Source organism: Anolis sagrei, chromosome 3 (genome assembly GCF_037176765.1).
Source record: "Anolis sagrei isolate rAnoSag1 chromosome 3, rAnoSag1.mat, whole genome shotgun sequence".
Classification (NCBI taxonomy): Eukaryota; Metazoa; Chordata; class Lepidosauria; order Squamata; family Dactyloidae; genus Anolis; species Anolis sagrei.
In genome coordinates, this window is record NC_090023.1 from 153,782,906 (window position 1) to 153,796,662 (window position 13,757).

Consider the following 13,757-nt stretch of genomic DNA (forward strand, 5'->3'; position numbering starts at 1 on the left):
TGGATTATTTTGTGTATGTATTGTTTTGCGTGACTCTGAAACTGCCAAACTTTCTTACTAATTGTATTAATTGTTATTAATGAATTTTATGATACACACACACACATATATAAAGAAAGTAAATATAAGCAGTGGATTGCTTTCCAGCCACATCACTGCTGTCCAGTGTTTGATTAGGAAGTGGGATGAGGATTCACAAATACATTCAAATTCTGTTCACTCAAGAAAGTCTTAGATGTGTGTTTCTTTAAACAGACAGGTCTCTGAAACAGATAAAATTTGACTGTAGCCCTGCAAATCTAAGATTGTTGTTTGGATCTTGACCAGCAGCTATAGTGCTTGGAAATTTTGAAGACTTTGTGGTGATTGTTATCTGTATTTTGATCTTCACAAATAAATCTAGGAATTTATTAAGGTGTGTGAAAATTGAAAATCCCTTAATTTCTCCATTGTTTTGTTGTGTATTACATAGGGGATGTTTAACTCTGTACTGGAAGTGGCAAAGTTTGAAGGAGCAGCAATTCGTACTGTGAGTGGTATCCGTGGGCAGATTAAGAAGGCTGTTCGGACACCGGAGGGTGCATTCAGAGCGACATTTGAAGATAAGCTGCTAATGAGTGGTAAGTTGCATCTACTGCTTGTGCATAACATATTTAATGGAATATTGATTTATGTGACTTCTTTCAGGCTGATTTGTACTCTTGGAACAGTATTAATTGAATCGATACCTCACTGTTTTCTGAGAGAAGCTGTATTTGGACTCATTTCATGTAGAGCAGAGCTTTCCAAACTCTTGTGTCGTGACACATTAGTGTGTTAGCCACAGTGTGTAGATGTGTCGCGCAAAGGTAATAAGAAATTACAAAAATCTTGGAAGTGTATGTTAATATCTTTTAATCATTTTAAAAACATATATAGAAAAGAAAGGTTTTTATGAGATACGTTGTATCTCGATACATATTACAATTTATGGATGTGTCTGTATCTTTTCTAAAAAGTTGGTTTAATCTCTGGTTTACTAGTAAAAATGAATTACTGTTTCTTAAATTTTGCCTTTTGTGTTTATGTGTACTTTTTCTAGGCAATACCCACTCAAAGCCATTCCTATAACAAAATACAGTGATACCTTGACTTGCAAGTTTAATATGTTCTGTGACCAAGCTCTTAACTCAAATTGCTCTTATGTCAAATTAAATTTCCCATTGAAATTAATTGAAATGCTATTAATCCGTTCCAGCCTCCCAAAAAGCACGCCAATTTTTGTTACCTGTTTTTAAATAAGAAAAATGTACATTATAAATAACATATCTATATATATAAATTTGTTAGGGGCATCCAACGAGGAAACAAAACTCAAAAACCCCCCAACGAAACTTAACCAAAATCCCCGTGCCCATAACACAACCCACAAGGTATAAACATATCTACTCAAAATGAAAAACAACACAACAACACACTCACAAAACGGCAAAACAACAAAACTCAAAAATCCCCCAACGAAACTTAACTAAAATCCCCGTGCCCATAACACAACCCACAAGGTACAAACATATCTACTTAAAATGAAAAACAACACAACAACACACTCACAAAACGGCAAAACAACAAAACTCAAAAATCCCCCAACGAAACTTAACCAAAATCCCCGTGCCCATAACACAACCCACAAGGTATAAACATATCTACTCAAAATGAAAAACAACACAACAACACACTCACAAAACAACAAAACAACAAAACTCAAAAATCCCCCAACGAAACTTAACCAAAATCCCCGTGCCCATAACACAACCCACAAGGTACAAACATATCTACTCAAAATGAAAAACAACACAACAACACACTCACAAAACGGCAAAACAACAAAACTCAAAAATCCCCCAACAAAACTTAACTAAAATCCCCGTGCCCATAACACAACCCACAAGGTACAAACATATCTACTCAAAATGAAAATGATGCTATTGTTCCTCTGAGACCCTTTTAGGGGGAATGGGAGAGGTGTCAGGTCCCAGAGGCAATGCATTGCATTATTGTTATTGTTATGATGGTGGTGAAATAAAAGGAAATAAAAAGTGAAAGAAGGAAGCAAACAGGGAGGGAAGAAAGGCAAAGGAAGAAAGGGGGAGGGAATGAAGGAAAGAGAGAAGGATGAAACCAAGGAGTGAAAGAAGGAAAGAGGTAGAGAAGGAAGAAAGGAGAGAAAGGGGGAGGAAAAGGGGGAAGGAATAGGTAGGGACCTCTCTTTCATAATAGTCCAGATATCTACCTCAACTTTGATAAGTTTTACTATAGGCCACAGCAACGCGTGGCAGGGCACAGCTAGTAATGTATAAAATAATAATGCATAATAAAAGAGAATGTAAAGAAATAAACTGGATTTATTCAGTGTAGAATATGTATCTTCTGTTAGGTTTCACTTAATCTTCTTCTCATTTCTTGACATTTGCCTTTCCCCCCACACTTCCCTCAATTTCACTTGGATGGCATTTTAATAAAAACCTGTCCAAGGAGATTTATTTCTTCCTCCCTTTCAAAATGTTTCTAAAATGAGAGAGGCAAATGTCGGGAAGTAAAGCGATCAGAAAGGAAGGGAAGCTGTCTCAGTATTGGAGGAGCAGGAAGGTTCTAAGTCAATAACATAAGTTTCGTTTTCCTGCAATGAGTGGAATACTTCACTAACATTGTTCTGCAATGATCAATTAGAATGAGAGGTATCTATTTTAATCAGGACAGAAGTTTACTGACGTTAGTCTTCTGGCCTCTCAGCTTTCCTATAATTTTCCAAAAGTCCTAGGATTGCAGAAATAACAGCAAGGACAAGAGCAAGGAGCTTTCCTGGCTGTTTCCTTAAAGCCCTGTTTATGATGGCGTGTGGCGTATGCTTGCTCTCGCTTGTAACCCAAATCTCGGCTCGTATGTCAAAGCAAAAAATTGACTGCATGGCAGGTTGTATCTCAAAAAACTCCAAGGCCTGAAAACATTGCGCATCCCAACACAGTGATTTAAAAGTAATTTTAAACTAATTTAAATAATTTAATAATGAAGGAGCAAAGCCTTTAAAAAAAACCTTGTCCTTCTCTTTTTAGATATTGTCTTCATGAGAACCTGGTACCCTGTATCCACCCCAGCATTCTATAACCCAGTGACTTCTTTGCTAAAACCTGTGGGTGAAAAACACACTTGGGCAGGAATGAAGACCACAGGCCAGTTAAGGCATGAGAAAGGCATCAGACTGAAACAAAACAAAGACTCCTTGTATAAGGTATGGTTTTCTGTGGGGTGAAGAGTCCTGTGTTTGTGTTAAGGTTGTATAACATTGATATTTAGCTCAGCAGTACTCAACATCAGCAAAAGAGGGAATGTTAGCATTGATTTTGTTGTGAAGTGGTCTGAGTCCTTCTACGGAGGTAAAGAAGATCGGGATATAAATATTTTAAATAAATAAATAAAATAATTGTCAGCTAATAGAACATTTCATCTTAGAAAGAATCTTTACGTAACATAATTTTTAAAACAACCCCCATTGCATGCATAGATTGTTTTGGAAAAAAATAGAAACATGGCTCTTCAGTTTCCTTTCTTTCTTTCTTTCTAGCATATTGTGCGAGAGAAGAAACATTTCAATAAGTTGCATATCCCCAAAGCTCTTCAGAAGGCCCTACCATTTAAGAGCAAACCTAAGATGCAAGAAGGAAAAAGAAAAGTCACAAGGGACAAGTGGAGACCTGCTGTTATCAGGGAACCTCATGAGAAGAAGGTAAGTTGCTTTCTGTACGCTGTGTCCTTTTCTTAAAATAACTCTTTGGAGTTCAATCTTGGCACTGCTCAATTACATTTTTGCAGGCTAGCTTGTAATTTGGCATTTACTATGTATTTCTGTTAGTTGAACTCAAATGATTTTAAGGATTGCAATTCACCGAAATGTTGATTATATCATACATTGGTATATTTCTGTTATACCTGCATATTTTAGTCTCAAGTAATTCATTTTTTTTGTTTTCTGCATGTTTATAATTTCACTTTTCTCCTAACAATGGTATAGCAAACATCATATAAAATCAGAGCTTGGGAAAATCGTTTTATGGATTCCAGTTCCTAGACTCCTGGCCATTCTGGCTGGAAAATTCTCCAATTATAGGCCAAAATTATTATTGGTTTTTCATTTTCTATATAAACCTTAAGTCCCATTCTAGTGGTATATGTTGAAGCAATGTACAACAGTTTAGATGGATTCAACTTGCATTGAAGCCGGAGCCCCCGGTGGCGCAGTGGGTTAAACCCCTGTGCCGGCAGGACTGAAGACCGACAGGTCACAGGTTCGAATCCAGGGAGAGGCGGATGAGCTCCCTCTATCAGCTCCAGCTCCTCATGCGGGGACATGAGAGAAGCCTCCCACAAGGATGATAAAAACATCAAATCATCTGGGCGTCCCCTGGGCAACGTCCTTGCAGACGGCGAATTCTCTCACACCAGAAGTGACTTGAAGTTTCTCAAGTCGCTCCTGACACGACAAAAAAAAACAAACTTGCATTGAAGTACCTAATTCTTCTTTTTGTCTGTAGTCATCAGATGCTGACAATTTTGTGATGTTTTTCAGTTTTGTCACTATGTAGGTACATTACTTTCTCACACAACATTTTGTTTTTGTTTAGATTGCAGCACTTCTGTCTGCGTTGAGTACAGTACACAGTGACAAGTTGAAGAAAGTCAAGCTAAAACACCGTCAGGATCTTAATGAACGTCTGAAAGTGAAACAGAAAGAGGAGGAAGCAAAGATTAAGAGGCAGAAGGAAGCAAAGAAGAAACTGTTCCGCATAATTGGACAGAAGGATCGGAAGAGGCAAAAGTCAAGCCTGAAGGGAAATGCGGAACAAGAGAAGTGAGCTTCTTCCTGCCATCTTCAGGAAATGAGAAAACTTTTTATTGTGATGTGTTTGTTGGGAAGGTCCTGGCACCTAAAATATTGCAATAAAATTCTGAACTCCATAGAACTTGGAGGAAATGAAAGGAAACCAAGATGACATTTCAAAACAAATAAGAGATATATATTATTATTTGCAGTGTTCACCACAATATGCAGAGAGGAATTCAATTCAAACATTGGGCTCATTAAAGTATTTTACATTATATTGTTGAATGGGATTTATTTATGCTTTAGTGTTGGAACAATTTTACTTGCCAGCACTGAACGAGAAATATATTTGTATATGCAGTGTGTATGTGGCTTTAATGCTGACATATGAGTGACTAAGTCCCTTGAAAGCTTCAAGAATATCCCCAGGATTAAACTGAGTTGGCCTATAAATGGTTGTTTATGTTTACACATTAAAATATATGTCAGGCTTATTCTTCCTTTTTGTAATATGTGGTATGAGGGTGCTATTCGTATTGCAGAATAATTGGGGGGAACGGACCACAGAGCCTACTTCTGATATAGTTTAACCATCTCAGTTTATTTGGGTCATTATTCTATTACTTTCTTGTCCCCAGCAATAGCGGTTAGTTGTCGAAGAGATTAAAGAATCTGACTTTTAGTTCTTACGAAATATGATTCTATCCTGAGATAGTACTGGTTTACTTAGCCAGCAGAAGGGAAGACTGAGACATGGTGGTCATGCATAAATATGTGAGGGGAAGTCATAGGGAGGAGGGAGCAAGCTTTTTTTCTGGTATTCTGGAGACTAGGACACAGAACAATGGCTTCAGACTACCGGAAAGGAGATTCCACCTGAACATTAGGAAGAACTTCCTAGCTGTGAGAGCTGTTCAGCAGTGGAAATCTCTGCCTCGGAGTGTGGTGAAGGCTTTCAAGCAGAGGCTGGATGGCCATCTATCCGGGGTGCTTTGAATACAACTATATTGCTTCTTGGCAGGGGGTTGGACTGGATGGCCCACGAGGTCTCTTCCAACTCTATGATTCTATGATTCTATTCATAAGCTAAGAGGAGTGACAAGTAGCCAGCTGAGATCTAAAGTCCAGGTTCCTGGTTGTTTATCTCACATAAAAGGAAAAAGATTAATTAAGTGTGTATGACCTTTGATCGTTACGTACTGAAATCTATAGAAGTTTATTGGTAACAGTCTTCAGAAGGAAATGGAACTAAAAGCAAATGGTGTATTTTGGCTCCTTGTGGGAATTAATTTTGTCCAAAGCAGCAGAGCAGGTAAGAGAACATGTGCAATGTGTTGTTGAAGGCTTTCATGGACGGAATCACTGGGTTGTTGTAGGTTTTTCAGCCTCTATGGCCATGTTCTAGAAGTATCCTCTCCTGACATTTCACCTGCATCTATGGCAGGCATCCTCAGAGGTATTGAGGTCTGTTGGAAACTAGAAAAATTGGGTTTATATATCTGTGGAAAGTCTAGGGTGGGAGAAAGAACTCGTGTCTGTTGGAGCTAGGTGTGAATGTTTCAATTGGCGGCCTTGATTAGCATTTGATAGCCTGACAATCAGGGACAGCTAATCGCCTCTCAACAAAGGATTCCCTCAGGCAGTAACAAGTCACACCAAAGAACTGTCAGGCCATCAAATGCTAATCAAGGTGGCCAGTTGAAACATTCACACCTAGAAAAGAAAAGTTGAAATATAGAAATATTAAGACTGTAACACAAGTATTATATCTGATTGCCTACATGAGATGAAATATTTCAGACAGAATTTGTTGATATAAGATGTCTTCTGCTTCATCAGGATGCTGTGGACGTCTTTCAATACTACTACTACTACTACTACTACTACTAATAATAATAATTTTATTTCTTACCTTCCCCTCCTCATGGCTTGAGGTGGGTTACAACATTCTTAAAACACACAATCAAAACACACAATCATCTTAAACAATGTAAAATACACATATTAAAACATATTTACATACTCACTCAAAGAGGTTGGCATATGCCAATGACAATTTAACAGCAATTAATAATAATAATTATGACTATCCTACCTGAAGGTAAAAGACTCAGTTTTTTTGGTGAACTTCTGAGGTTCTCATTGGACGTCCAATCACATTGGGCATCACTTGATTTTACTAAGTGGCTATCTAAGATGTGACAGACAGGGACACAGTTGGATTTCTAGAAATACTCCATTTGCCACAAACGGAATTCAAATTCAAAATCCAGATCTTATAGGGCTGCTGCTTCCTTTGCTAGCATACATAATAGTAAAGGATTAAAAAAAATGTCACCAACAATATATGGAAGTTGCTGTTTTAACTCTTCAAGTTGCTTTCACTATGGATTTGTTTTCATGTGCCTTCAAGTAATCTGTGACTTATGGTGCCCTTATAGGGTTTTCCTGGCATGATTAATTGGGAGTGGGGGTGGAAAGCTTGGCATCACTTTCCTGTAAGGTTGAGAGCGTACTCCTAGTAAACTGAGGTGATGCCCAGTAGACTTCCATTCAAATCAAAAAGAGCCTCCCAGAGTTCTATTCCAACACTTCCAACTGATATTCCACGATGGTGCCCTCACTACAAATTAGTTACACCTCTTTTCTTCCATTGATTCTTCTCCCGACTTTGTCATCAGAAGAAATGATGAGGTAAGTTCAACAAAGAGTGGTCCAAAATCACCCATAAATTTCAAGGTTTAGTTAGGACTTGAACCTGGCCTTCCACTTCCCAGATCATCAATGTACACCACAGACTCTGAAGGTTGCCCTGAAGAAAGAATTGGCTAACATCAGGGACATTGTGTAAAAAAAAAATCTTTGTAAGTGCTCTGTTTAGAAACCTTTTCTTTTTGTGCAATTAGAAAATGAATTGAAGCTTGACCAAGCCCTGCTTACTGTCAGCAATTACCTTCCTGAAAGAATTGTTGCTTTCTCTGAATCTGATGGATGTTACCGAGTAAGTAGATGGGATTTTACTCTGTTCCAAAAGTAACCAATATTCTTTTTGTAATATGTGGAAAGTTACCTGCATATGGTGAAAGTGAGAACTGAGAGCGGTGTGCCTTTTGTGTGGGTTTAGGGAGCAGAATTGTGCTTCTGTGTCTAAAGCAATAGCAATCACTGCAGACGTATTGAATATCTGGGAAATAAAATGCAAAATACATGCCATCTAGTTCAGAATCTGGAAAAGTTACTCCTGTGGACTATAAGTATCTGAATCAAGGAAGGATTTTTTGTAATTGTTTCCCAAAATATACATATATTTTCTAAGGTATTCCAACACAGTATTGCCAATAATGACCAGTCAACTATTTCCTCAAAGCCTACACTTGGGGCATGAAAACAACATGCATCTTCATAGTTTGTCCTCAGTTTGAATTATTTTATTTTGTCAGCCAACTCTTCTCACTGATTGTCCTCACATATGAGGCGAAGAAGAACATGCACTTTTTCTGTCTGTTATTTCTCACCATTCCCTGTCTCATCTCGTCTTTATAGCCTTGTCTTCATAGTCCTATGGTCTGGTCTGCCATCTTGCATTTCTTGAATACAAGCATTTTCTCTTTTACATGATCCCAACCCAGTCTTTTCTCTTTGTCCTTTGTCTAACTTGCATTTTTTAAGCAGCGGTAACAGTGGGAGGATGTGAAAGGAGGACTAGAAAAACATATTTTTGTACTGGGTTGCAGAAATTTGTCTGTAATAAACCACACAAAGATGTTAAACTGGGAAAGAATGAGATTCTTCTCTAGGTGGTTTTACTGTAGCTGGGTTTGTTTGCCTACAGCAGTCAAGGTAAACAGCAGCTGTACTTGTACTGATTATATGTAAAGAGCAAAACAGAACGAAAAAAATGGAGCAGATCAGCCTTCCTCACAAGCTATCCCTGGCATGTAAAAAACAAAACAAAACACAGATCAACATTGAAATCATAGGACAAATGGAGGCTAGTGAAATAAAGACAATATATTGGCTGCATTTTGGAATAAGCTTTACAATGGTGTTTAGAAAGTTCAAAATGTTTTAGTTTATATATATAAGGTTTATCTGATTTTTAAAAAGTTTCATTTCACCTCTACTTAACTGACGTATACCTGTATTTATTTCCTATACCTTCTGGTTCTTTGCCTTTTCTGATTCTTGGCTCTCTCTCTCTCTCTCTCTCTCTCCCCCCCCCCCCCCCCAATCTTCCTACACCTCTTCTTTAAAACCATCTCTACACGCCTTAACTAACACTAGTAGCTACAGACTACAGGGCAAAATGGTTGAGTTGAGTTACTTGTGGCCTGATACATCTTTCTGCCTGCTAAAACCCCCAAAATAGAGCAAAACTATTGAAGAGCGGGAAAAAGAGCGAGAGAGAAATAAAGAGATATAAAAATAATACCAACACAGTTTTCTACTAGTTGATAGAATTGCTGTAAATTCATAACTTCCTGATTTAAGTATGCTTTCTTATTAGTATTATGATGGAATAAGATAAGCATTTTGTCTGTGACCTGAAAACATTAAATGCAATGCTGTAGTTCTCAAGCAGTGAAACTTTGACTCAATATCTTGCTTCCTTTGCAAAGTCTTCTAGGGGTTAATGAGCATTTATCACCTTAGAAGATGACTCCCATTTTTTCCAGTTTGGATCTACTGAATATTGATCGAAATAGCCACATCTCTTCCACCTAATGGCATTTCTGGGCAAAGTAATTGTTTTTTCTCCATTCATCTCACTAAATCAGGTCAATAGCAAGGACAGAAACAATTGAGTTAGTTTTAAGTGTTCTTGGCATCAAAGTTGGCAACACAGTTGGATTCTGAAAGCACAAAACTGTGATTTATAAACTACAGGAAGGCTTTCCAAGAATTCTAAATATTATTGAAACAGTTGCATATAAAACATTAGGGTTGTAGGTTGCAGGCTATATGAGTTGAACACACTTTTTTTTAGGAATGAAAAGAAAGAAGGGGGGCTTTTTCTTTTCTGCTTTCTAGAAATCTCTCACCCACCTTCAGATGAAAATGACCAAGATCAGGGCTGCCAGGGCTTATAAATGAGATATTTTGTATTTTTAGCACTGTGGGAGAAAGGTTCAAGGAAAAGGAAAGCAACCTTTTGTATACTACCTCTCTTTACAAGTCAGAAAGAGATCTTTAAGGTCCCTTCCACACAGCTGTATAAAATCCACATTGAACTGGATTATATGGCAGTTTGGATTCAGATACCCCAGTTCAAAGTAGATATTGTGGATTATCTGCCTTCATATTATGAATTATATGGTTGTGTGGAAGGGCCCTAAGGCTCCTCTTCTAGGATAACTGCAGCCATGATGTTTCTTCTAGATCTGATTATTCACCATGCCATTTTGTTATTTGGATCATGAAATTGTTCTTCAGATCTACCCTCCTGTGATCAATTTCCTCCCATCCAAATTTTGTCTCACTCTCTATTTCAAAGTGTAAACAATTATTTTCTTTCCTCCCGCAGTGTTTGCCACAGCCTCTCCTTGTGGTCCCACCAGCATCCACCAGAGTGCCTTCTAACATCAGTGTGGCTGTTAGTTCTCACTTTGATCTCACAATCAAAGTATTTACAGCAGCAAATGCCATTGACCCGGTTTGCAGGTACATGGTGTGCAAAATGTTGACAATGATTTCAAAGCAGGACAGGTGCGGTGAGAGAGATATCAGCCATTTGTGGTTTGGTCAGCCTCTGTTGGTGGCTAATCCAGTATTGAGTCAGAAAATGTCTTAGATTAATAATAATAATAATAATAATAATAATAATAATAATTTTGTAAGCTGCTTTATCTCCCCGGAGGGACTCAGGGCAATTTCCAACAAAAGAGGCAAACATTCAATGGCAAAAACAGACCAACAACAAATGAATTCAAAATCAATAAAAACAAAATACAAACAATCGCAATATAAAACTTATAACTAACTAAAACTTATAACAACTAATTCTGAATTTAATTCAGCTGAATGTATAAACTGGATGTAGCATAGGAATTTTAAAGCTTTATTTGGGGGTAGCTCCCTAGAAGATGGTGGGGAGAGCCCCACCCCCATGCAAACACTATAAAGGTTTTTATTCATAGATAACCTTTTTTTTGGCCCCCAAATGGACTCAAAGTGTGAGATTTTAGTCCCAAGAGAGGTCCTTTTTAACAACAGAAAGAGTGCAGAAGTCACTTTAGCCTTATTAGAGGGTATTTGGGGGCAATTCATGCTTAAGCAGGGTCTTTTTATGCTTTAGACCAGTGGTTCCCAACCTGCGGTACATGGACCATCAGTGATCCACAAGAACCAAAATATGATCTGCAGCCTCACCATTGCAACCAGAGTGATGGCTCTCGTGAAACCCTCTTATAGTGCTGGGGCTTATTAAATATAGTTTTCTGTGGGCAAGCAGATGGTGAATACAGGATGCCATATGTTCTGTGTCAGAAACTAAAGCTGATGTAGTCTATCCAATGCAATTTTCTGAATCAGCACCCCAAATAACCAAACCAAATTTAAAGCTGACCAAAAATTGATTCGTAACCCTTTGGGTACTAATGTTGAAGTGTTGTCCGGTCAAAGTAGTTCCTGGTCAAGTGGCTCCTGGTCAAAAAAAAGGTTGGGAACCACTGCTTTAGATTGAAGCAAGGCCTCTCTTGGCCCCCTCCTTTCCATAAGCTGCACAGAGAACTTTGCTGACATCATCAAAGGTGCCTGGCAACAGAGATCCAGAGGAGCTCTCTGGAGTTCCATAACTATTACTATGGTGATAAACAACAGAAAAGATGAAGATGACTGTTCAGCAGGATAACTGGATTTGACTTTTCTGGTCCTTAGCCTACTGTCCAGGAAAGTTTATGCTACCAACTTAATTTTCTCAATTAATCACCTTGCTGCTACAAGATCCCTTTGTATATTGTTCATCTGTACTAAGACAGCAATGTCTTTAAAATTTACCATCAGACCAGGTTAGTTTGTAGGAGCTGAGCTAGAAAGAGGAGTAGGTTTTTATAATGCATTGCTTGGCATTGTCAAAAGTAAACAGATTGATGTCGGGCCATGGCTCTGCTCTTTAGTTGAAGGTTTGGAGAAGAAAGTTTCTTGAGCCCTGGTCTGAGAGGGCAATTGTGTAAAATGGTCAAAGGTTAGCAGACATGGAAAATGGACACTATACACCTTCTAGTAAATGCATTATAACTCTGCTCCTTTGGTCATTACATTTCTGTGGAAGCCCAAAGTCCCACTGGGGCTTTAAAAACCTTTCTCCACCTTTCACAGTGATCACAACCCTTTTCAAATTCAAATAGGAACCCTTCCTGAATTAGCTTATGGTGTAACATGGATAGGATATCTTAGAGGTCCCATATATGTTCTTGCTAGTTTTTGACTGGTTTGGTCAGCAGTCCCTCGGAAATCAGCTTGTGTTTTAAAAACATGATTGAGAAGAAAGTGAGCTGAACAATTTTGAGGCAGAACATATAGATGGCTGTATATCTCCAAAAAAAGCATACAACAAAGTAAATTATTTGAGAAATATGGAGTGAAAAAAGTTCACATTTGGGGGGGGGGGGTTAGGAGATTAGAAATAAGTAAAAAGGGGCAAGGCTTGTAGAAATCTAGATATGTGAAGACATTTCACAGGTTGGATCTACATTGCCCTATATCCCAGGATCTGATCCCAGATTATCCGGCAGTGAGGACTCATAAAATCCAGTTCAAAGCAGGTAACCAGGGATCAGATCCAGGGATATAGGCAATGTAGATCCAGCCCTATTTATAAAGAAGTCTGTGCTATGTTCATTCTCTTTCTAATTTGTGTTTGCACACTTTCCTTTAGATGGAGAGCAATTTATGGAGAACAAGGTCGGTTTTTGCTATCTGTTGGACCTGAACCTGCTGGAACAAATGTCTCTTGTACTTTAAGTGTGGAGAAAGACCCTGTGAATGGTTACATTCGTAAGTGCTTTCACTACTAAATCATAATATGAAGGGAAGGAATTCATATCTCACTAAGATGTTGACCAAACTGAGTTTGTTTGAATGTGGATTTCAATGAAAAACTTCACAAAGAATTTATTTTATTTATTTGAGCCTACATCCAACTGTTAGTCTTTGAACAGATACGTCTCATTCATCATTAAATGTTAAAACATTGCTATTTATGACCAGCAATTTGATTTAGGCTTTCAATTTTTGATTCTAAAAATCTTTATACCCTGTCTTTATATTTGTAGTTTAGAATTTGATATGAAAACAACAAAAGCAATATCAGCTCTTTTTGATCAGGTATTTACAGGATTTGAATGTTGGTTCTTTATTGGCATATTGACTGGTTTGTGAGTAGACTATATTGACTGGTTTGTAGTATTATTTTATAGTAGTAGGTTGTTATGAGATTTTTGGGCTGTATGGCCATGTTCCAGTAGCATTCTCTCCTGACATTTTGGCTGCACCTGTGGCTGGCATCTTCAGAGGTTCTGTTGGCAATGAAATATAGTATTTTATTAGAGAATCATTACTTAAGAATTATAACTTTCAGGGGCTTTAGGAGATACAGTACATAGGGCATGAAAAGTTGGCCTCCTCACAGATCCTACATTTGTCTGTACCTCTGCTGATTATTTTGCCTTTGCAAATGGGGCTCAGAGAAATACAACACTATTGCCTTTGCTAGTCTTGCTAGCAGTTACCGAGTGACTAGCCATCCCCTGCCACGCGTTGCTGTGGCCCCATCTGTTAATCTGGAAAATAAAGTAACGAGAAAGTGTTGATTTCTAATATATGCTATGTCTTTATGCTTGTGGGTATACAGTATTTCTTGCTATTTCTTTGTCAGTGTTGATGTGGAGATTGTCTGGTTTGC

The 13,757-nt window shown here is 38.0% G+C and overlaps 1 protein-coding gene across 1 annotated transcript in view; it reads left to right on the forward strand.

Annotated features, from left to right (window-relative positions):
• The window catches only part of BMS1 (BMS1 ribosome biogenesis factor), a 36,094-nt gene extending 30,964 nt beyond the window's left edge, over window positions 1–5,130 (forward strand). Inside the window, exons 20-23 of the mRNA XM_060769056.2 lie at window positions 473–620; window positions 3,090–3,265; window positions 3,599–3,760; window positions 4,656–5,130. Coding sequence (XP_060625039.2) covers window positions 473–620; window positions 3,090–3,265; window positions 3,599–3,760; window positions 4,656–4,886 — 717 coding nt within the window. The 3' untranslated portion in view covers window positions 4,887–5,130. The remainder of the gene's footprint in view (window positions 1–472; window positions 621–3,089; window positions 3,266–3,598; window positions 3,761–4,655) is intronic.
• The last annotated feature ends 8,627 nt before the right edge of the window (window positions 5,131–13,757 follow it).